The sequence below is a fragment of the Danio aesculapii genome, chromosome 15, assembly GCF_903798145.1.
Source record: "Danio aesculapii chromosome 15, fDanAes4.1, whole genome shotgun sequence".
Classification (NCBI taxonomy): Eukaryota; Metazoa; Chordata; class Actinopteri; order Cypriniformes; family Danionidae; genus Danio; species Danio aesculapii.
In genome coordinates, this window is record NC_079449.1 from 45,349,810 (window position 1) to 45,374,755 (window position 24,946).

The 24,946-nt window shown below is 38.3% G+C and overlaps 2 protein-coding genes across 2 annotated transcripts in view; both read right to left on the reverse strand.

Annotated features, from left to right (window-relative positions):
* The window catches only part of zgc:153184 (uncharacterized protein LOC751652 homolog), a 44,468-nt gene extending 32,030 nt beyond the window's left edge, over positions 1–12,438 (reverse strand). Inside the window, exon 1 of the mRNA XM_056473720.1 lies at positions 12,206–12,438. Coding sequence (XP_056329695.1) covers positions 12,206–12,211 — 6 coding nt within the window. The 5' untranslated portion in view covers positions 12,212–12,438. The remainder of the gene's footprint in view (positions 1–12,205) is intronic.
* Positions 12,439–20,952: 8,514 nt separating this feature from the next.
* On the reverse strand, positions 20,953–24,429 carry mlnr (motilin receptor). Its single transcript, XM_056473874.1, has 2 exons — positions 23,378–24,429; positions 20,953–21,292 (listed from the first exon to the last, which is right to left on the reverse strand). Exons 1-2 carry the CDS (start codon positions 24,093–24,095, stop codon positions 20,973–20,975), a joined length of 1,038 nt encoding a protein of 345 aa, XP_056329849.1. The 5' UTR covers positions 24,096–24,429; the 3' UTR covers positions 20,953–20,972.
* Positions 24,430–24,946: the final 517 nt, after the last annotated feature.

A 24,946-nucleotide genomic window follows, 5' to 3' on the forward strand; every position in this document is an offset into this window, starting at 1 on the left:
TAAAATCACTATGTAACTCTCAACTGTTATAATCACCACGGCCGCATGGTGTCAGTAAACGCTAATATGTGTGTGTATGTCTTTGTGTGTACTGTAAACTGCATTTGTGTGTGACTTTAGGCTTGAATAAATTAGACCACAAATACATGTGGTAGTTAATAAACTTGGTAGTTTTGACTAATGAGCTGTATTTCAGCTTCATCCCTGTCTGTCTATCACTGACTGCTGTTTATCTGATATAACGCAGGAGAAGCAGACACGCACATGGGAGCAGCGGGTGGGGAAAGCAGCTCATTTGCATTTAAAGCCACAGGCTACAAAAACACCTACACTACTCCGACACCAAAATGGGCAGATTCTGAAGGCTATAAAAGAGAATCTGATGGGTGCTTTGAGCAGAAAATTTACAGACACATTCTGAAGACACCAAAGACTTATATTAGATCTTGTATAAAGGGGTAAAATAGGTGCCCTGTAAAGGTTATCATGGTATTCTTTGACATGTAAACACCAAGCTTACTCTCCCAATCATGTGCTTCAAAACCTTACAGCTGACCTCCTGGAAGACTAATGAAATCCTTCACATTGGAACGCTCTTAAAGAGAGTCTTTGTCATCGTCAGCAGACACATGATGCACATGATGCAGTTTATCTGAATCCATGCTCTCTGGAAATACACCTCTGAGAGTTCAGATGAGGTTTAAAACCACTGGAGTCTTGAGGATATACACTGTGTGTGAAGTAAAGTAGAAACCATTGACCATACATGAAGATATAAAAGGGAAATGAAGGGGAGGTCAAATTAAAAACAGAAAGTGGGTATTAAATGCCCCGTGAAATAATTTTAGATGTTAGTATCAGTCTGTTAGTCTTAAGGATATCTATAAGCTAGTGAGCTCCAACAAGGTGACAAGATTCGCATTTAGAAGATATAAACATCCAAAGCTTGCAGTTTGTCATTTCCCGGCTTGATTTTTTGGCATCACCTCATACTTCAGTTACTCATCAAATCTTCTGACCAATCGAATGCTCTCTAGTATCTGACATGCCCCGCCCTGTTCTTCTCATTTGCTTCTCATTTGATGTGCTTGAGCTCAACCACTCTCACTGGCAGAGCTGTGATAAAAACAAAATGCTATTGGCTGTTTTAAAAAAAAGGGGAGGAGCCACTCTATGTCCCTCCCTATCTCTCAGTTGAGATTACGTCAAACATCGAATAAAACAAATGAACATTTCAAAGCACTTTATAGGACCTAAAATATAAATAATTCATATTTCTAAGTAATTTTGACTGAATGGCTCTGATGAAGTGTCAGCTAAGACCTGAATGATATGTTTTTTCCATGTCTCAGACATGCAAGTCTCCATCTCGGCCATTCCAGGAGAAGATGATGCATTTGAATTTTACATTAATGGAAGATCACACTTTTCCACTGGCCTTTGTTTTTATAAGAGGGTCTCTGTGTGCAACATCACTCAAAGCAATGGGGGAATCACTGACCACTTCATGAAGCCTTGCAGAGGGAAACATTACCACAAAGACAAAGTGCACAATAGGAATTAACACCAATGTTTGACAGCGAACAGCAGTTATATACTAGTATAATAGTAAAGATAAGCTGGGCAGGATGTTTATATTTTATTAATTAGATATGGAAAGTTGGAAATTTGTGGCTTTAGGTTTTCAGTGTTAATGGATTATGTACTGTATGTGAGAGTAGTCATGGGCTGGTTTAAGATTCTGATGGTATTTTAACCTTGGATAAAAACACCACAGTTTCACTGTATCACAGTATTGTGATTAGTACTGAATATTACTGCTTCAAAATGAGTTCTTTTTAAATGTCTGGGTTAAAAAAACAATCGTTTCCCCCATTAAACACAATGTACTTTATTTTAAGAAACATTTAAAATATTTTGGACCTGTAGCTTTTGATGTAGAGGTTTCTTTTCTGCTGGAGATACTGTTGCCTTAGAAAACGAAATAAAATAGTTGTGAAAAACAGTTACCCATACCCTAACCCATACCTTAGGAACGATCTAACAAAAAACTTTGGAGGTTTTAAAACCTTGACTTTTCCAAATCACGGTAAACCTTGAAACCGCTTATCATCCCATACCCATGTGAGAAGTCTAAAAAGTCAAAACAAACTAAAACCCTCCTCACACTGTGCGATTTCGGCCAAAAATTGGTTGTTTGAGACAAATTTGGCAAATCTTAAAAGATTTCAGTAATCCAATAGGCTAAAATCTGTGCTTTTTGATCATTGGTTTGACAGGTTCACCAGCAGCCGCTTAATGACCCAAAAACACAATTGTGTCCAAATGAAGTCTTTCAGACGTTTCTTTTGGACAATTAGACACTGAATGAAGTCCCCTGAGGGTGCAGAATGAGTTTTTGTGACGTCCTAATGGGACTCAGACACAGCCTTAGATGAAATCAACTAAAACATTAAATCTCTTAAAATCTCAACACAGGATCAATAAACAACTCAACAGTATCAGCAGCTTCACTTATAATTCATCTGTACAAAACCTGTCAGTGAACTTCGAGGGCAAAGTAATCGTTCATTATTTGTAATCGAGTTAAAATGTTCAATTAATTGAGATTTAGATTTTAGGCTAAATCGCCCAGCCCTAACACTACGGCCAATGTAGTTTATTCAATTAACTCATAGCGCATATCTTTGGACTGTGGGGAGACCAAAAAACATGTAAACTCCCAACAGAAACAACAACTGGCCCAGCCTGGACTCGAACCAGCAACCTTCTTGCAGTGAGCCACTGTGCCACCATTTATTTATTCATGTAAGGCCAAATATTGTTGACATCAAACATTAGCAGTTGATCTGTTCAGAATAAACAAGGAACTCATGAACCATCATCATAACACAAACAAAACTTTAAAATATGTTTTATCAGATGTTGGATTACCCAGATAACCACACACAGTATTAAAACCCGAAGGTTCAAAAACTCTAGAAGGGTTTTATTTTTCTCGCTCAGGAGAGTACTAGATAAAAAAAGAAGAGTTCTTATATTATGACAACATTATAAACATTTTCCCAGATTCTGCAACGGGGCCACAAACTTTCACACGCTACTGTACTGTATATGCTGCCATTTGCAGAACTGAAACGACATCTGAAGTACATCTGAGTTTGCACTTCACTGAAGAAGACACTCTGTATGTCCTGCTCTGAGCAGAAGTTTATATGGTTTCGTCAGTCCATCTATATTCATTCAATTTTCCTTCAGCTTAGTCCCTTTGATCATCATGGGTCGCCACAGCGGAATGAACCGCCAACTTCTCCAGCATATGTTTTACACAGCGGATGCCCTTCCAGCTGCAACCCAGTACTGGGAAACACCCATACACCACAGCCAATTTAGTTTATTCAATTCACTTAGAGTATAGTGCATGTGTTTGGACTGTGGGGAAACCGGAGCACCCGGGGAGAACATGCATACTCCACACAGAAATGCCAACAGAAATGCCAACTGGCCCAGCCGGGACTCGAACCAGCGACCTTCTTGCTGTGAGGCGACAGTGCTAACCACTGAGCCACCATGTCGCCACCAAGACTTTAATACACTGTAAAAAATTAAGTTTCCGTATTTTGTGATTCACAAGTGTTTTCCATTGATTTGCGGTTGTGAATTGCATTATGGGATGTTGATCTCTGCTTAGGCTTTTGATACTCTTGTGGCATTATAGTAGTTTGATGTAATATAATATAACGTATAAGAAATAATAGAGAAATAAGTGTGTTAAATAGCAGAACATGTACTGACAGTTTATTATAAGGTTTTTGTAGCACATTATACAACGCCAACCCAGACAATATGTCACTTTAAACTATTAAACAAGTTAATAAAAGTCACTGTTTCAAACTTTTAAAAGTTAACAGTTGTTGGATTAAAAGATCAAGGTTAGGCCTGTCATGATATCTATATTTTATTGTACGATATATTGCGATAAACGATATTACTGTCATTTTAAGCCACTCATTATATAACGCCAGAAAGACAATGTAATCTCATCACAAGTGCACTCTTCCAAAGAACACATCATATTTAATCTGAAGAATATTTCCTTTAATTATAGTCATTTTAACAGTTTCATAATTAGGCACTGGAGCCAGAATGTGAGAAGGCATATCCCTGTTAACAAAGTATTGCAAGGTACAAAGTAACAGAAGCTGTGATATCTGCTGTCAGATCTAGTTTCAGTTGTCAGACACCCACATGAAAATATACTATAGTAATTTATAGTAAATACTACAGTGTTATTAACCATGCTGTTACTGACACCTCCAATAGAGATAGAGCTAAAACATTGTTTTTTTGTATGGGCAGTATATATTGCATCACTAAAATGATTGAGCTCATGTCCTGTTGCTGGATAAGTGATTGATTATTTTGACATACTTAATAAAAGTCCCATAATGCAATTCAAAAGTATAAATAAGTCACAAAATATGGAAAACTGCTAAGTTATGGATATTTTCTACAGTGTATAACACATGGCCCATATATTTCTTTGACCTTTAATTACACTCTAGTCTCTTTCCTTCCTTCCTCTACTATGAAGACCCAACACACACTCAGGCCGAGGGGACTCCCACTCTTCTAAGTGTAATGGTATGAGGGATTTTCCTCTCGCTTTTCTCACATCACATAGACAGACTGACTTCATGGAGCTCTGTGACTCTGAGAAGCTCTTGAGCAATTCCAGCGTTATGCATGTGACTCTTGTAGTAAAACTCAAAACATAAATTCACAGAGAAAGTACAGTACACTCACTGGCCGATTTATTAGGTACACCTTCCTAGTACCGGGTTGGACCCCATTTTGCCTTCAGAACTGCCTTAATCCTACATGGCATAGATTCAACAAGGTACTGGAAATATTCCCTTAAAGATTTTCCTGCAGATTTGTCGGCTGCACATCACATGACGCGAATCTCCCGTTCCACCACATCCCAAAGGTGCTCTATTGGATTGAGCTCTGGTGACTGTGGAGGCCATTCGAGTGCAGTGAACTCATTGTCATGTTCAATAAAACCAGTCTGAGATGATTCACGCTTTATGACACAATGCTCAATTGGTACTAATGGACCCAAAGTGTGCCAAGAAAATATCCCCCACACCATTACACCACCAGCAGCCTGAACCATTGATACAAAGCAGGATGGATCCATGCTTTCATGCTGCTGATGCCAAATTCTGACCCGACCATCCGAATGTTGTAGCAGAAATGGAGACTCATCAGACCAGGCAACATTTCTCCAATCTTCTATTGTCCAGTTTTGGTGAGCCTGTGTGAATTGTAGCCTCAGTTTCCTGTTCTTAGCTGACAGGAGTGGCACCCGGTGTGGTCTTCTGCTGCTGTAGCCCATCTGCCTCAAGGTTGGACGTGTTGTGTGTTCAGAGATGCTCTTCTGCAGACCTCTGTTACAACGAGTGCTTATTTGAGTTACTGTTCACTTTCTATCAGCTACAACCAGTCTGGCCATTCTCCTCTGACCTCTGGCATCAACAAGAACTGCCGCTCACTGGATATTTCCTCTTTTTCAGACCATTCTCTGTAAACCCTAGAGATGGTTGTGCGTGAAAATCCCAGTAGATCAACAGTTTCTGAAATACTCAGACCAGCCCGTCTGGCACCAACAACCATGCCACGTTCAAAGTCACTTAAATCACCTTTCTTCCCCATTCTCATGCTCAGTTTGAACTGCAGCAGATCATCTTGATCATGTCTACGTGCCTAAATGCATTGAGCTGCTGCCATGTGATTGGCTGATTAGAAATTTGCATTAACAAGCAGTTGGACAGGCGTACCTAATAAAGTGGCCGGTGAGTGCATATTGTTAACACTATATTGAAACATCGGTTTATATTTTCCAAAACAACTGACCACAGATTTATGGGATCAGCAAAATATCAATTTGTATGCATTTTTTATATTTTAAATAAAGAAAATAATCATGCGTTATGGATGTGACCAAAAAAAGTGTGCTACACAACATACTTTGTAGAAATTCTGTGAATTAAACTGCACAACTTGAAAGAAATGATGCTAATCAAAATGATAAGAGTCTCTATAGAACAAAATAGATTGATTTTATTTTATTTTACACTTTTGCATTATTGAGGGAAAAGCTTGGTTATGGATGTGACAGATGTGAAATTGGCACTTGTGTGACTTTAGTAAATCAAATTTAATAGTTTAAAAACACTGACAGAGACATTTTTGAGTATTTTTACAATACTGTAAAACACAAGCCTACACAAAAAAAAACTTAGAAAGGGTTTCGCTATTTTGGTATTTGATGGCAAGGTTGACGTTTGCATGGAATTGCTCTCTTCTTTTCTCTTTACATTAAGATCTACTAGCACACAGAAGCGATTTCTCTCATGAGAACGGCCCTCCCTGTGTTTCCTCTTTCTCAGTCATTCCTCAATCTCTCTTCCTCTCTATTATGTCAACTTTCCAAGCATTAAAAACGAACACACTCTCCATGCTTACCATTCACTAGCACAAATCAAAGGTTCGGACATGCCTACTTATACTCTGTGCAGTTCAGAATTGAAGCAACAATGGAAATACATTCAGTCATTTAGTAATATAGTTTAGTCATTTATAGTTAGTCATTTAGTCATTTAGTAACATTTAGTAATACAAAGAGAAGTGTGGAAATGTCATACATCTCTGCTGATTTTTAGCATGTGATAACTTCCGAACCGGATTTTCAGTTTGATTTGGTTTATTTCACTATTAATGTGTTAGACAGCCCTTTTGCATTTACAACTGTATATAAAATAATAAGTATATTAATAATATTTTATTTTTCAGAGCAACCATTTATTAAAATTTGTTGGGTTATTTAGGTATGGATTTAAAAGGATAGTTCACTCAAAACTGAAAATACTGCCATCCAAACCAGTTTGAGTTTTTTTTCTTCTGTTAAACTCGAAAGAAGATATTTTGAAGAATGATGTGGATCAATAGTAGGAAAAACAAATTTACGGAAGTTAATGGTTACAGGTTTCTGACATTCTTCAAAATATAAATAAATATTTGTGTGTTCAACAGTTATAATAATAAGTATTAGGGCTGTTCAATATCTTTCAGCATCGATAACGCAATGTGTGAATGTGCAATAATCACATCGCAGGATCTACAATGTCGAGTTGGGATTGTAATTAACCAGAAAACACAGTTCAGAACAAAGAAAGATCTTAATTATTGTTATTTTTCAGAACAACCTTTTATTCAGGGTTACTAGATTTGTTAGGTATGGATTTAAAGGGATAGTTCACTCAAAACTAAAAATTATGTCATTGTTTACTCAGCCTTGACTTGTTTCAAATCAGATTGAGTCTGTTAAACTCAAAAGAAGATATTTTGAAGAATGCTGTGCATCAATAGTAGGAAAAACAAATACTACGGAAGTCAATGGTTACAGGTTTCTGACATTCTTCAAAATATCTTCTTTGTGTGTGTTCAACAGTTATAATAATAAGTATTAGGGCTGTTCAATATCTTTCAGCATCGATATCGCAATGTGCGAATGTGAAAGAGTTACATCGCAGGACCTACAATGTCGAGTTGGGATTGTAATTAACCAGAAAACACAGTTCCGAACAAAGAAAGACCTTTTTAAGGTCTGTGATTGTGCACGATTTCAAGCAAACTCAACCCATTTGGAAACTAGAAACATTAATTGTATTTAAGGTAGCATGGTGGCTCATTAGCACTGTCGCCTCACAGCAAGAAGGTCACTGGTTTGAGTCCCGGCTGGCCCAGTTGGCATTTCTGTGTGGAGTTTGCATGTTCTCCCCGTGTTAGCGTGGGTTTCCTCCGGGTGCTCCGGTTTCCCCCACTGTCCAAACACATGTGCTATTTGTGAATCGAATAAGCTAAATTGGTTGCCTTGCTATAATGACTTAATGGTGACACGATGGCTCAGTGGTTAGCATTGTCGCCTCACAGCAAGAAGGTCGCTGGTTCGAGTCCAAGCTGGGTCAATTGGCGTGGGTTTCCCACACATGCTGTATAGGTGGTTAACTAAATTGGCCGTATGAGTGTGTGCGTGTGTGAATGTGTGTGTATGGGTGTTTTCCAGTTCTGGGTTGTGGCTGGAAGGGCATCCACTGCGTAAAACATGGGCTGGAATAGTTGGCGGTTCATTCCGCTGTGGCGACCCCTGATGAATAAAGGGACTAAGCCGAAGGAAAATGAACGCATGAATTGTATTTAATAATTTCTACAATGAAGACTATAGTAGACATCATTTGAGACAGATAAAAATGCTCTGCGGACATTTCTAAGTGTTATTCCTGGTTTGATTATCCTGTTTCTACCCCTGCCTGATCTCGACTTCTGATTGTTTGCCGCCTGCCTCGACACCTAGCCTGCCTTCCGTACTTCGTCTGTTAGCCACCTGCCCTTTTCGTACTCTGTACCTGCTGCTTTCTGTTGATAAACCGCGAGTGGATCCCCAGTCTACAGAGTCTGCGTCACAAACACACATATTTTTGAACATGTTTTGACTATCAGACAGTAAAAACTATTTTATTTTCCCATTTTGGACAGTTAAAAATTTTGGGAAGTTTGGGACATTGATATGCTGGAAAAACAGTTGCAGGATGACACTGTATGTCTGTAACAAAATATAAAACATTCAAAGTATTTTAAATAGCCACTTAAATGTGCTGTCTACGTATTTGAACACTCAAGCCCTAGGAGGTTAAAGTGACATTTAAAGGCTTAACTATGTTAATTAGGTTAAAATTAGGGTAATTAGGCAAGTCATTGTGCAACAGTGGACAAATATTGCTTAAGAGGGCTAATAATATTGACCTTAAAATAAAAAAATAAAAACTGCTTTTATTCTAGCTGAAATAAAACAAATCAGACTTTCTCCAGAAGAAATAATATTGTAGGAAATACTGTGAGAAATTCCTCATTCTGTTCAACATCATTTGGGAAATATTTAACCAGAAAGAAATGACTTCAACTGTTTAAGTCAGTGTTATTCCAGCAAAAACTGCTTTCTTAACTCATCTCTTGACCTAAGAATAAGTAAAAATGAAGTGAGTTTTCTCTTAAATCAAGCAAATATATCTTATTTCAAAGTGAAAGTAGCTTGTTTTAAGGAAAAACTCACTGAATTTTGACTTATTTCTGAATACAACTACAAAAATTAAGCTTCTCTAAAAAAACGCTTCTTGATTTAAGAAGTTTTAGACATTTGGACTAGAAACGGGACACAAAGTCTATGTAAGTAAAGCTTTTTTTGCAGTGTGTACTTTTTTTTCTGTAAAATCATACCCTCTTCTTTCACATCCCCTTTAGGAGCTTAAGACAAACACTAAGGAAAGAGCTGAATGCATGTTAATTACGCCTGCAGAAGTAACAACTCGACCGCCACAGCCCACGTGAGGAACTTCAGTGCTAGTGGCTAAGAAAAAAATCAAAGCTCTTGCTTTTCTCACAGAGGAAGAGATTTTGCAGACAGCCCTTCCTGTCTCGCTTTGTGGTCATTTGAGGTTAAAAGCAGTCATTTTAGCAGCACGTGTCTGTTAGTTATCTTGTGGACTTGCTGAGACTGATGGCTAAAAACATTTCAGAGTCAAAAATAAGTCATTATTTCATTTTCTTTCGGCTTAGTCCCTTTATTCATCAGGAGTCACCACAGCGGAATGAACCGCCAACTTATCCAGCATATGTTTTACGCAGCGGATGCCCTTCTAGCCACAACCCAGAACTGGAAAACACCCATACACACACATTCACATACGCACACACTCATACGGCCAATTTAGTTAACCACCTATACAGCATGTGTGGGAAACCCACGCCAACTGACCCAGCTTGGACTCGAACCAGCGACCTTCTTGCTGTGAGGCGACAATGCTAACCACTGAGCCATCGTGTCACCATTAAGTCATTATAGCAAGGCTAATAAAATAAAAACTTTAGCCAAAAAAATCTTTAAATTCATCATTTACAGTCGCTAAATAGCAGTGTACCATCAGTTTATATTAGGTTTATATCTTCAATTGCAAATTTGGTCACTGTTTTGGAGTACATTAGCTTATACAGCAGATCTTGAAACTAACATACTGATAGCAACATGTTAAAATGTAATTTTAATTTGAGACGTTTAAAGGGATAGTTCACCTCAAAACGAAAATTCATTCACTATTTGCTCTCCCTCAAGTAACCACCAAAACTACGATTATAAGGAAGTCACAGGTTTACAGCTTTCTTCAAAATATATTCTTTTGTGTTCAGTTTTGGGTGAACTACCCCTTTAAATTAATACATTTGACTTTTTTGTCTTTCTTCAGTAAAATAGCTTCAGTTTTAGCTGAAACCGTGGTTATTAGTGATTCGTTTTTTGGCACAGACCAATAATTTTTCTACATCACATGTATCTATTATATATTGTTTGTTTTGTCTGTTTATGTTTTTTAAACCCTCAAAGTGCAGCTTTTGCAGGAAGACAAAACCTGCAAAAACAATAAATAAATACGCAAATAAATTAGTTAATTAATTAATCCACGAATTCCTGCATAAATAAAAACGCAAATACATAAATAAATAAGTAAATAAATTCATAAATTCATGCCGAAAAAAATATATATATATACATTATACATTATATATATTAAATAATCTCTCTCTCTCTCTGTATATGTATTTCAAAACCCAATATATATATATATATACATGTATATATATATATATATATACATATATATATATACATATATATATATATATATATATATATATATACATACATATATATATATATATATATATACACATATATATATATATATATATATATATATATATATATATATATATATATATATATATATATATATATATATACATATATATATATATATATATATATATATATATATATACATATATATATATATATATATATACATATATATATATATATACATATATATATATATATATACATATATATATATATACATATATATATATATATATATATATATATATATATATATATATATATATATATATATATATACATATATATATATATATATATATATATATATACATATATATATATATATATATATATACATATATATATATACATATATACATATATATATATACATATATATATATATATATACATATATACGCAATTACATAAATAAATCCATAATTTACCGCAGAAAACAAAACAATTTAATAAATATGCAAATATAGATAGATATATAAATACATTATATACATTATATATATTAAATAATCTCTCTCTCTGTATATGTATTTCAAAACCCAATATATATATATATATATATATATATATATATATATATATATATATATATATATATATATATATATATATATATATATAAAACCCAGAAATTCCTGCATAAATAAATATATAAATAGTGCGGGCAGATTAATAATTAAATAAATTACACGGATGTTATAAGAAAATGCTAAACTGAAAGATCTTTTCCCCCTTTCAAACCGCACTATTAATTATTTATATATTTATTTATGCAGGAAATTGTAGATTTATATATGCATTTATTTATTTGTGTATTTATTTATTTATTGTTTTTGCGGGGTTCGTCCTCCTAACAGGTAGCCGTTGCATTTTATAAATCACTATAGACAACAATTAAAAACCTTTAAAAATATATTGAAAACAAACAAACTACAAATCGGGGGAGTAAATTGACGACAGTTTTCATTTTTGGGTCAACTGTCCCTTTAAATTGTCCTGAACAGTTTAAAAATAAAGACTCATTCAATTGTGGGTAACTGACGGGGTCACGAACATTTGAATTAAAGCACATAACAAGTTATTCGTTCAGTTTTAAATGTCATAGAAATTATATATATATACGCACATATTATGATATTATTATCCTATAGATGTTGGAAGTTACTATAAACTACACCCAAATGTCGAAAAAAAAACCATGAGAGTAATCTAAAAAATATTTTCTCGCTGTTTTGCTGTAACGTAAAGTCACTGCTTATGCTACCTCGCGGCTGCAAGTAAGTTAAAGTTATTAATATAGCCTAATATTTCGCGCAGTTTTCAATCTGAAAATACGTTTTTATCCGAGGACACAGAGGCAGAGAGTACTGCATGAAAGCGAAATCTTACCTCCATCCCCAGACGGGTCTCTTCGCGCTGACCTTCACCTCACTTTCTGTTCCTTCAAGTCAGAAACACAGAGACTCGTGAACTCCTCAAAACGCAAACGACGGAGGAAGAGAAACTATGAGGAGCTGAGAGCGCAAATGAGCTGCGTAAAATCTGTCAACATCTCCTTAAAGATGTCAAACGAAGAGTTTTAAGTCACGACGAACACACGGGCTGAGTCACAAAACACAGAAAGCACCCTGACTAGACAGTGATTTGGCTCGCTTCAACTTCAAGGTATGATGAATGCGCACGTTCAAATGAGCTTTTACGCATCACATGAGCGATCCTTACATGAAACAACTAAAGTAATTTATGGCAAATACTATAGTAACTTTATAGTAACTTTAACATGCTAGGGCAAAGTGTGTTGCCGTGCATATATATATATATATATATATATATATATATATATATATATATATATATATATATATATATATATATATATATATATATATATATATATATATATATATAATTTTACACTCTGACAGGATATGTAGGCTACAAAGTGAGTGCACAGCATAAATAAATACACCCCCCTTTTAAAAATATTTAGTTATAGTTTAGTTTAGTATATATTATATATAAACTCTCTCTCTCTCTCTCTCTCTCTCTCTCTCTCTCTCTCTCTCTCTCTCACCGGCCACTTTATTAGGCACACCTGTCCAACTGCTCATTAACACAAATTTCTAATCAGCCAATCACATGGCAGAAACTCAATGCATTTAGGCATGTAGACATGGTCAAGACGATCCGGCAGTTCAAAGCGAGCATCAGAATAGGGAGGAAAGGTGATTTAAGTGACTTTGAACGTGGCATGGTTGTTGGTGCCAGACGGGCTGGTCTGAGTATTTCAGAAACTGCTGATCTACTGGGATTTTCACGCACAACCATCTCTAGGGTTTACAGAGAATGGTCCGATACAGAGGAAATATCCAGTGAGCGGCAGTTCTGTGGGCGCAAATGCCTTGTTGATATAGAGGTCAGAGGAGAATGGCTAGGCTGGTTCCAGGCAACAGTAACTCAAATAAGCACTCGTTATAACCGAGGTCTGCAGAAGAGCATCTCTGAACACAAAACACGTCCAACCTTGAGTTGGATAGGCTACAGCAGCAGAAGACCACACCGGGTGATACTCCTGTCAGCTAAGAACAGGAAACTGAGGTTACACTTCACACTGGACAATAGAAGATTGGAGAAACGTCGCCTGGTCTGATGAGTCTCCATTTCTGCTGCCACATTCGGATGGTCGGGTCAGAATTTGGGATCAGCAACATGAAAGCATGGATCCATCCTGCCTTGTATCAACGGTTCGGGCTGCTGGTGGTGGTGTAATGGTGTGGGGGATATTTTCTTGGCACACTTTGGCCCATTAGTTCCAATCGAGCATTGTGTCAGTGCCACAGCCTACCTGAGTATTGTTGCTGACCATGTCTATCCCTTTATGACCACAGTGCACCCATCCTCTGATGGCTACTTCCAGCAGGATAACGCACCATGTCATAAAGCACGAATCATCTCAGACTGGTTTCTTGAACATGACAGTGAGTTCACTGTTCTCAAGTGGCCTCCACATTCAGCAGATCTCAATCCAATAGAGCACCTTTGGGATGTGGTGGAACGGGAGATTCGCATCATGGATGTGCAGCCGACAAATCTGCAGAAACTGCGGGATGCTATCATGTCAATATGGAGCAAAATCTCTGAGGAATATTTCCAGTACCTTGCTGAATCTATGCCTCGAAGTATTAAAGCAGTTCTGAAGGCAAAAGTTGGTACTAGTAATGTGGGAGTTCTGAAGGCAAGCCGGTACTAGTAATGTGTACCTAATAAAGTGGCCGGTGAGTGAAGGTTTAAAAAATATATATATATTATGGTTTTTCAGCTTTCTTCAAAATATCTTTGTGTGTGTGCGCGTGTGTGTGTGTGTGTGTGTGTGTGTTCAACAGATGGAAGAAACTCAATACAGGTTTGAAACAAGTAAAAGGTGAGTATATGATGACAGAATATTCGGTTTTGTGTGAACTCTCCCTTTAAACTTTAAGTGTTAGAAAACTGTGAAAAAGATACTACGAGTCAAAGAAAGCTGTCATTTTACGACGTCTGTAGCTAATGTCCTGTTTATTTATGAAACACTGAAACAATCTGAAAGCAGTTCATGTCTAGCATGTGACAGAGAGATATGAAGAGGCTCTTTGTGTGAATGAGAGAGAGAAAAATCAACAAAGCAAAGCATGAAGAGGAACCTTGCAGATAAATCATCTACTGTACTTGTAATAAAAGTGGAGCTGCTTTAACTACCATAAATAAACGTAATATTATTACACAATTAGTTCAACCGAAAATGAAAATTCTGTTAGTAATTGCTCACCTTTCATGGTGCCTCAATCTCCAGAGACCCTTCGTTCATCTTCTGAAAATGAAGCAGCGGTAGAGACGACTTTAGCGGACAAAGTTTATTTTTTTCCGATTCCTTTCCAACATAATTTGTCGTGGTAGCTTATTGGCCTTTGTGTTCATGTGCTCAACAGAAATGACTGTGATTGGCCGTGGAGTTCATTGGTTCACCACTATTTTTCGAGTGCAAACACAGATACAGGGACACTGGAGCATTTCAGAGTCACGTAGATCAGTTGGATTGCTCATAGACAGATCAGCTGATTGACGTCACTTTAAAATGCTCCAGTGTTTTTGTATCTGTGTTTGCGCTTGGTAAAATGCGGTGAAGAGTGGTGAACTGATGACCTTCACGGCCAATCACGGTCATTTCTGTTGTGCATCTGAAGACAATGGCCAATCAGCGGTGTTAAAGAACACTCAATAGCGCTCAAATATTAGAGGGAAATTGACGTTTTTTAAAACGATTGATACCAAACTCAATACTTTTGGCAACCCTAGCACTGTAAAAATATTTTTGCTGCCTTCATTTTTTTTAGTTGACTAAAATATTTAGTTAAACGCTGATTACAATACTGTAATTCAACTTAAAAAATATCGGCGCATTTCAAAGCCGTGTAGATCCATCAGGGGATTGCTCATATCAGCTCATAGACAGATCAGCTGATTGACGCAACTTGATACCAATTGGACGGATACCAAACTCAATACTTTTGACAACCTTAACACTGTAAAAAAATCCTTCCTGTCTTAAATTTTTAGCTAAATCATATTAACTTTTCTAGCCATCTCAACAGTGGATTGCCCATGTCAGCTCATAGGCAGATCAGCTGATTGGCGTGACTTTAAAATGCTCCAGTGTACTTGTATCTGTGTTTGTGTAAGCTAGCAAAGTGCTAGGCAGGTAAAACCTCACTCCTCTGACATCTAAAGGTGCTCTATCACCGCTAGAGGTCATGGTTTTTAGCCTCCTTGTTAGAGCAACTGACTTCCATGCATAGAGTCGCCGGTTCGATCCCAGCTCGGCGCAGGTTGGGTGGTGTAGGAAAGGCGGGGTTACATTGGTGCCATGACCTGGATAGGAGTGAGGTTTAGGGGACTGAGTGTAATAAATGCCAGCTAGCAAAGTGCTATTCAAGTAAAACCTCACTCCTCTGACCTCTAATGGCCCATTTCCACTGAGTGGTACGGTTCGGTTAATCCGTTTCCGTGGCCGTTTCCACTGTCAAAAGGTAGCTAAAAGCGAACCGTACCGTACCACTTTTTGGGTACCCTTTGCAAAGGATACCTAGCCCAACAAAAGGGTACCAAAAGGCAGAGCAAGACGCACAATTGAATGCTATTGGTTTCAAAGAAACGTCACTCGCTCGTGCAACAAGCCAGGAGAATGAAAACAAAGGAACCGCCAATACACGGCCGAGACTTTACACCGTAATAATATATACATATAATAACCAACCATGGTCAACCTGAGCTCAAACAAACCTTGTCGTCAGCTTGATGAACAGCCACAAAGCCAAGAAGAAGACCAGAATCTACCCTGTGCCCCGTAGTTTTTTACAAGGCCGTCTAAAGCGAGAGCGGTTTCGCTTTCTCGCTTGCGTTCACCACGCATCTATATTTAAAATATTTGAAACTTCTTGAGCTGATGATAATAACATGCGCATGATTACTAAAGTGCTTCTGACATCAGATCCTTTCAGAAATGGACAAACACGAGACTGACGCGAAAAAACAAAAACAAAGGAGCAGCCGGAAAAAACAAAGGAGCAAATGATTCTTTCAGCAACCTAAAACATGAACAAACTGCCATGTTTAACTATTATTATCGCCTTTTTGACTCTTATGAACTCAGAATGATGGAATTACTGTCTAACAAGAGGTTACATGTGCTAGTGAAGATTACAGATGCAGAAAAGAGATTCTTCTGTAGTTGGTAACATATCAGAGACTGCAAGGGTCTGTATGTGTTCATATACGTTGCATTTATTTATTTATTTTAGATAATAGCAGACGTTACAGTAGGCCATTTCGCACTGTCATTGATCTGCAGTTATAATCAAACTACGTTCATAGAAAGTTTAGTAATGAACATTTATACACAAGTATTTATGTGTATAAAGCATCTGTTTTGTGAGAAGTGCTTCTCATATGATATGTGATTGACCCATACAGCTTTACTTTGACATTTTCTCGAGCCATGGTCTTTAGCCTCCTAGTTAGAGCAACTGACTCCCATGTGGAGAGTCGCCGGTTCGATCCCAGCTTGGAGCTGGTTGGGTTGTGTAGGACCAGCTGGGTTACATTTGTACTTGGTGAACAGAAGAGTGGTGAACTGATGACCTTCACTGCCAATCACAGTGATTTCTGTTGAGCATGTGAACACAATGACCAATCAGCGGTGTTTAAGAACACTCAATAACACTCAAATTGTAGTGGGAAATTGACTTTTTTTAAATGTCAGTACCAATTGGTACCAAACTCAACCCTAGCACCAATGTAATATTAGACGCACTATCAAGGACACTAAAAAGCAAACCTCTTATAGCTGGCCTCCATTATATACAGTATATAACCTTTGACTAGTATTCAACAATGGCCTCTTCTCTAGAATCCATTTATCACCAAGTGGTCATTCTAATTACAAGGTGACCCAGATCCAGAGTTCCTTGTTTTTTTTTGTGGCCAAGTAATGATAAAGACATCTTCCTTCTCCTTTTTTACAGCCATATTTATAAACACAGGCACAGCTGAGTGAGCTCATGTCCTGTAGAGCCGTAGATTAACTCAGGGCAAACAAGTGGCGGGTTAAAGGGGAACACAACAAGGCCGAGTCCTGATAATAGTGCTTTTGAAGGTGTTTGGAAGAAAGCCACGGGGAAACCAAGGACATTTCCAACACACGGCTGTCTGATCATGGAGGAAATAATGTCTCTCATTGTGTGACCTTTCTTTTCTGGCACTTACATACTGATAGTTCAACACAATCTCACGGCAATTCGTAACTTTTTGATTTAGTGGCTAATTTGTATGAATTCTTATGATCTAATTTGTACGATTTGCTCATCCGCCAATGACGGTTGGGTTTAGGGGTGGGGTTAGGTGCCACGCCTCCTTTTTAAAAATCTTACAATTTCGTACGAATTAGCCACTAAACTGACAAAATGTAAAATACTTACGTTTTCTCGTGAGATCAGGCTGGATAGTTCAATCATGAGATCTGGGGTCTTTATAAATGTGGCGTATGCTCAAAAAGGGAGTGGAAACATTCGGAGATCACATTATTTTGCTGCTTGTTCAAAATACTTATTTAAAATGAGCTGAATCAACACAAATCTAGAGCTCGGTTGTTTTATGTTCAATCTACTTAATTTCTTAAGTAAACTTAATTGATTTGTGTCGGGACAACATGAATGAAGTGTGTGAAACCCTGCATTTTTTACAGTGCAGTTCCCATGCAAAAGTTGCGATCTATAAAATCACGATGGGAGAATGTGCGCAGATGTAAGTAAACATATTTAACCACCTATTTAACAAATCTAGATTTAACTCATCATATTAGCCATAATAAATAATAAAAATATGATCAGACTTTATTTTAATGTACACTTAATGCTATTAACAAACCATTAACTAAGACTTTTAGATCAATTAACGGCTAATTTGGCGCTTATTAATAGTTAGTATGGTATTAGTTGGGTTTAGGTTTGGTTAATAGGTAGGATTAGGAATGTAGAATACGTTATAAGGGCTAATAAACAGTAAATAGCAGAACAAGATTCATTTAAAACAAAGCCTTTTCAGTCCATAATATTGTAGTAATATTACTGTAAACTGCTTAGTAACTTCGGTCATTTCACTAAGTAATGTCTTCAAAAACTGAAAGTGTTGACAACACAATCTACTATCCGAATATTGTAGTGATGTTACTGTAAACTTAGTAACTGAATTCAGTTTGACCTAGGTATGTCTTAAAAAACTGAAAGAGTACTGTTGACGATACTAACTATCTTTGCCATCTTAATAAACGTAAACAACGAACACTGATCGCACGCTTACCAAATCCATAGAGACAGGACAATCAACACCAACTGGAGCCGCGTCTTTTTAAAAGAAGCGACTGGCGAATCCGTATTTCACCAGATGCGAAAAGCTCTGTGGGCCTCAACGTTGTCATAGTGCCCATTACAGCCAGTGGCACCCCCTCTGAAATGAGCCTATATTAACTTAAATTGATTAAAAAAATTAACTATGGAGTTATGACAACTAATGATAGCGACTAAGGTGAGTGGAACCCTTCTCTTACAGAAGATAAATAAATTGTATTTTATTTTACATTTCTTTGTAAACCTAGTCCGTTTTAAAATGCGTTTCACTTCTTACTTTATCCATTAAAATAATAATCATGTTAGGTTTTGATCAATTATGGCCTTTGATTTTTTTTTTTTGACTGAGAATGCTAATGAAAGTCTATGAAGGGGCATTTTACGGCAGGGGTGGGTTTCTTCGCACGACACCACAGGTTTAATTTGTATTCAAAGATTTGGTTTATGCTTCCTGTAAGACATGCAAACAAATTGAAGCACTGAATAATACAATAGTGATGTTAAATTAGAAATGAAGCACACAAACGGCGTCTGAAGGCTGTCAAATCTCATTTATAAGCTCAGGTGCAAGAGTGAAACATTAAACTCGTTTCCATAAACCACAACGTTATGTCTGTCAGCACTGAAAGCTACCATTATTAATCTGACAATAACCACTCAAAATATGAAAGTCTAGTTATTTTACTCATACAACATGTTTTACGCAGCGGATGCCCTTCCAGCTGCAACCCATCACTGGGAAACACCCATGCACTCTCATTCACACACTACGGACAATTTAGCTTACCCAATTCACCCACAGCACATGTGTTTGGACTGTGGGGGAAACCGAAACTGGGATGCACACTTCAGAATCTTGCCGGAAGTAGTAGCTCATTTGAGTACTTCTCGGATACTGATTTTCGAATTCTATGAATTCGTACATACTACTCGGCCCGCATAATGTTTTTAGCGTACTGTATAGTATCAAAGAGCATAGAATCACCAAGAGGCGACACTCTAATGCGATTTGGTAAACAGCCACTAAATGGCGCGGCGGCCATTTTGGAATGACAATTACAATAGAACAACAGCATATTATAAGTCTGTAAAATAAACTATTAAAAGTGCTGATAATTGTTATGGTAAGGGTTGTGTTGTCGTCTTTCAGGTGTATATAAGCTTTAATGCTTTTTAAATAAATAAATAAAAAACAAAGCAGCTGCTTGCCATCGCAACAGCAATAAGATCCAATGGACAGCCGATCGCTTTCACTCCAAAATGGCGCAATCCAGAGCTGTTGCAATGGAACGTTCTATAGGGTATATGCCGAGCTAGTGTGTTTCCCATACTGATAGACTTCCGGTGACCTGTTATTGTGAGTTTTTTCCATTTTATACGGTTCCTTTTACAGCATCGATGTTGTAATGTAATTAAAATACAATCAGTTAAACAGACTTTGGCATTCATTTAGTTGCTCAAGCGTAAAACGAGACAAAAAGCCTTTTGCTCGTACGCACCCGTCAGAATTGGCAGGTTAGCGCAGAAGCTCCATTGAATATACTGGGGTAAAATAAATGCACATATTATAAACACATGGCGGGGGAAAATGTAATTTAATGCAGTGCTTCTTATGCAATCTGAGACCCACTTTATATCAGATATCACTCAGCAAGTGGAGATCACTGATTTTTAATAAAAACAGAGCTTAAACGTGCCGATTTTGCAATTGCAAACAGTTCACCAGAAGCGCTTAACTCAGGTTACTGGCAAATTAAAAGTCCTATTAGCATGCTTCGGCATATACCCCATTGCGTGTTGCCTCTTGGTCATTCTAAGCTCTTTGACAGCATGGAAGCATGCGGTTTCGGACGCAGCCCATGAGTAATGGTGTTGCCTTGGTTACTGCAGTAAACAAAGCAGCGTGATGTCAAATCAAGCAATAGTTTTATCAATATCATAAACTACAGCATTTTTGCAGATTTAATTCAGGCAAACGTTAGTACACAACTATACATTACACAATGAAACATTATACCAAAATGTAATATCTTGTAAAAGAGCATTTAAGACTTTTAATATTTTTAAACGGCCTTAAATTTCAACACTTTAAACTTCTTAAATTGAATTACTTAAATCAATACTCAAACTCAATTCTTCAAACTTTAAATCAATTTTTAATTCTTTAAAACCATCTTCATTTCTCCTAATTTTGTTCTTCAGCCAGAAAGATGTTTCGGCTAGTCGTCCTCCGTCATCATGGTCTCTTTCACGCCGTTCAGCGTCTCCGTGATGTCATCGCGTGTGGAAACATGCCTCCGGTTGGTCCCTTGGCATCCGCGGGGCAGCAGGAAGAGGCGTTTGACGGCGGAGCGGTATTTGTGGGACATCAGGTTGTAGAGGACGGGATTGACTGATGCACTCAGGTAGAAGAGCACCATTGAGGCCACGTTGAAGTCTTGACTGAGGCGAGCGGAGTGATAATCATCCACATGAGTGAAGAGGAAGCGGCCAATGTGGTACGGCAGCCAGCAGATGGCAAACACTGATACCACAACAGCTGTGTGAGAGAGAGAGAAAGAGAGAGAGACATGGGGTAAATAGAGGAATAAGTTCAAGGTGAAACCAAATCATTGTCAAAGCAGTCCATGTGATTTCAGTGTAGGGGTGTGCGATTTGGCAAAAATATCATCTCACAATTTCTTTTCAGGAAAATAACGATTTTATCATGAATTATTTCTGATTTGAGTTGTCTGAGCAGTACAGTCAAACTAATTCTGTTATTGTAAAACCCTGCTGAAAAATCCAGCTTAAACCAGCCTAGGCTGGTTGGCTGGTCTTAGCTAGTTAGGCTGGAAAATGACCAGCTAAATCCACCTAAAACCAGCTTGACCAGCCTGGTTTAAGCTGGACATAGCTGGTTTTAGCTGGTCATTTTTCAGCTTGACCAGCTAAGACCAGGCTGGAAATGGCTGGAAACCAGCCTGGAAATGGCCAAAACCCCTCTAAAACCAGGCTGGTCGACCAGCTAAAACCAGCCAACCAGCCTAGGCTGGTTTAAGCTGTTTTTTTCAGTAGGGAGCCTTACAATCTAACCAGGGGCGCTGCTAGGGGGGAAAGTTAGGATGATTTTAATGGCCCAAGCAGTTTTGGGACCCCCAGAGATATTATTAGGGCCGAAATTAACCATAACACCCCCCAACCCCCATCTCCCCTGCTCTTCACTTTTATCTGCAAACAACACTCATCACCCCCCCCCCCCCCCCCCCCCTCCACTTTCGTCTTCCACACACCACGCCCCCGCGGTCTTCACTTTCGTCGGCAAACCCCTACAAGAATGGTAGACACTTATTACAAAATGGGCGATGATAAAAATCGTCTTTTTTTTAATTAATAAAAAACAAAGAACAAAATATTCACATTACAAATACACAATATACAAATGTAAGACGATGAGTAGTTTGGTTTTTGGCCCTTTATAAGAAAAAGTTTGGGCAGCACTGGTATATCGTTCCAAAGGAGCTTGCATGGTATTACATTGAAGCCAAAATGAGAAAACGTTATGTGTTGTGCCCTACTTTGGGCATCCCTGCGCTATACAAACAAACTTGAATTGAATCCCTGACAAAATGATCAATACAAACACCAATCTGGGTTACGAATAAGGCTGGAGTGTAAAGTAAACTTCCCCAAGTCACACTTACCTTGATGGTCTGCATGTTAACCGTCTGTCCTGCTGCTGCATCTTTAAAAGTCTGATTCATTCATTCATTCACTTTTCAGTGTAGTTCCTTTAATCATCAGGGGTCACCACAGCGGAATGAACCGCCAACTTATCCAGCACTTTTTAAGCAGCAGATGCCCTTCCAGCTGAAACCCAACACTGGGGAAACACCCACACCCTCTTGTACACACTCATACACTACGGCCAATTTAGCTTATTCAATTCACCTGTACTGCATATCGAGCTCCTGGAGGAAATCATTCACCTCCATCATTCTCCCTCACTTTTTAAATGGGATGGCAGGTGAAATCAAAGGTCACCAATTCCGGGTTCTCAATTATGGGCCAGTGGTTCTCAGTTCTGGTTCTCGGACTCCCCCTGCCCTGCACATTTTGTACATCTCTCTTATTTGACACACATGGATCAGTTCATGGATCTCTCTGTTAAAGAGCTGATGATCTGATTCAGGTGTGTTAGGTAAGGAAGACATACAAAATGTGCAGGGTGGGGAGAGTCCAAGGACTGGAATTGAGAACCATTGTCCTAAACCGACTTTGGACGGCGGGTCCTAATTTGGTCATCTCTGCGCCATTCAAACAAACTTGAAGTGAATTGAATCCCTGACAAAATGATCAATACAAACACTGGTGCTTCGACTAAGACTGGAGACCAGTGGTGTAGAGCAGTGTTTTCCAACCCTGTTCCTGAAGGCACACCATTAGTCCACATTTTCAACCTCTCCCTAATCAAACACACCTGAATCAACTTATCATAACATCAGAAGAGACTCCAACACCTGAAGTTAATGGGTCAGAAAAGGGAGACATCCAAAATATGTACTGTTGGTGTGCCTCCAGGATCAGGGTTGGGAAACACCGGTGTAGAGTATTCTAGCTGTAAATTTCTCCAAGTCGCACTTACCCAAGATCTTGACGGTCTGCCTGTTAACCTTCTGTCTGGCTGCCGCATTGGGTCCATGAAGCTCATGCCGACTCTTCCATAACTTTCGGCCAATGGATCCATACAAGAAGAGCAAGCAAAACATGGGGCAGAAGAAGTAAGCAGTTGAAACCCAAATGGTGGTGTGTAAAAGCCCCGATTCGATGGCGTATCGCGTGTGTTTGCACTGCCGAGACCCGGGATCTGGTATGGTTTCGTTTTCATATTCCACCCCCATCAAGAAGAACATCGGCGCGGCGGACAGAAGAGCAAAACCCCACAGAGCCAAGATCACATATTTGACCCTTTTCTTAGTAATGGCCGCCTTGGCTTTAAAAGGGAAGCAGATGGCCAGGTAACGCTCCATGCTGAGCACCGTGATGTGCAGGATGGTGGCGTTGGTGCATCCTTCATTAATGTAGTGCGACAGACGACACACAAACTCACCAAAGATCCAAGGGACGTACTTCCAGAGGCGGTAGAGGTCGAAGGGCAGGCTGAGGAAGATGACCAGGTCTGAGATGGCCATGCTGGAGAGATACAGATTGGTGGTGGTCTTCATGTCCTTAAAGCGCTGGATGATGAGGATGGTCATGGTGTTTCCAGTTACGCCAATAATGAAGAGAAAGATGCAAATGGTGGTGACTGGAATAAGGGTGGAGGTTGGAAAGAGAGAGTCTCCGCAATGGTGGTCCTCCATGTGGATTCAAGTCTGCAGACTGTATAAAAGATTCTTTGAAGGCTCTTTCCAAGAGGGTGGATATATACGAAGTGGGTCTTTGGCTTGGAAGTCAGTTAGGGGTGCAGCTGAAAAGAAGATTGATTGAAGACTCTTTCCAAGAGGGTGGATATATACGAAGTGGGTCTTTGGCTTGGAAGTCAGCTAGGGGTGCTGCTCAATAGAAGATTGATTGAAGACTCGTTCCAAGAGGGTGGATATATACGAAGTGGGTCTTTGGCTTGGAAGTCAGCTAGGGGTGCTGCTCAATAGAAGATTGATTGAAGACTTGTTCCAAGAGGGTGGATGTACGAAGTGGGTCTTTTGCTTGGAAGTCTGTTTGGAGGCAAAGAAGTGGAGCCTTTGAATGGGAGGTTAAAGAAAGCAAGATCTGTTGTGGAGGTTGTATCTGCTGCAGGTGATTAGCGTATCACATCGTCTCTACTTCAGGTCTTATTTAAATATTCTGATCTCAAGAGGTGGAGACACTACAGACTGGTCTGAGGCGTGAGGCGGGGCTTTGGCTTTAAGTGTGTGAATGAACAGGTCTTGGTGCATGTACAGTTGAAGTCAGAATTATTGGCCCCCCTCTATATTTCTGTTTAACGGAGAGATGATTTATTTATTTTTCAACACATTTCTAAACATAACAGTTTTCAAACAGGATTTATTTTCTCTTTGCCATGATGACAGCACATAATGCTTGACTAGATATTTTTCAAGATACTAATATTCAGCTTAAAGTGACATTTAAAGGCTTAACTAGGTTAATTAGGTTAATTAATTAGGCAAGTCATTGTATAACTGGTTTGTTCTATAGACAATCGAAAATT

Excerpts from the sequence above, each read along its gene's own strand:
- mlnr (XM_056473874.1), bottom strand. The coding sequence starts at position 24,095 with ATGGAGGACCACCATTGCGGAGACTCTCTCTTTCCAACCTCCACCCTT. Across the intron at positions 21,293-23,377 it reads GCAGACCGTCAAGATCTTGG|CTGTTGTGGTATCAGTGTTT; the intron begins GTAAGTGCGACT and ends TCTCTCACACAG.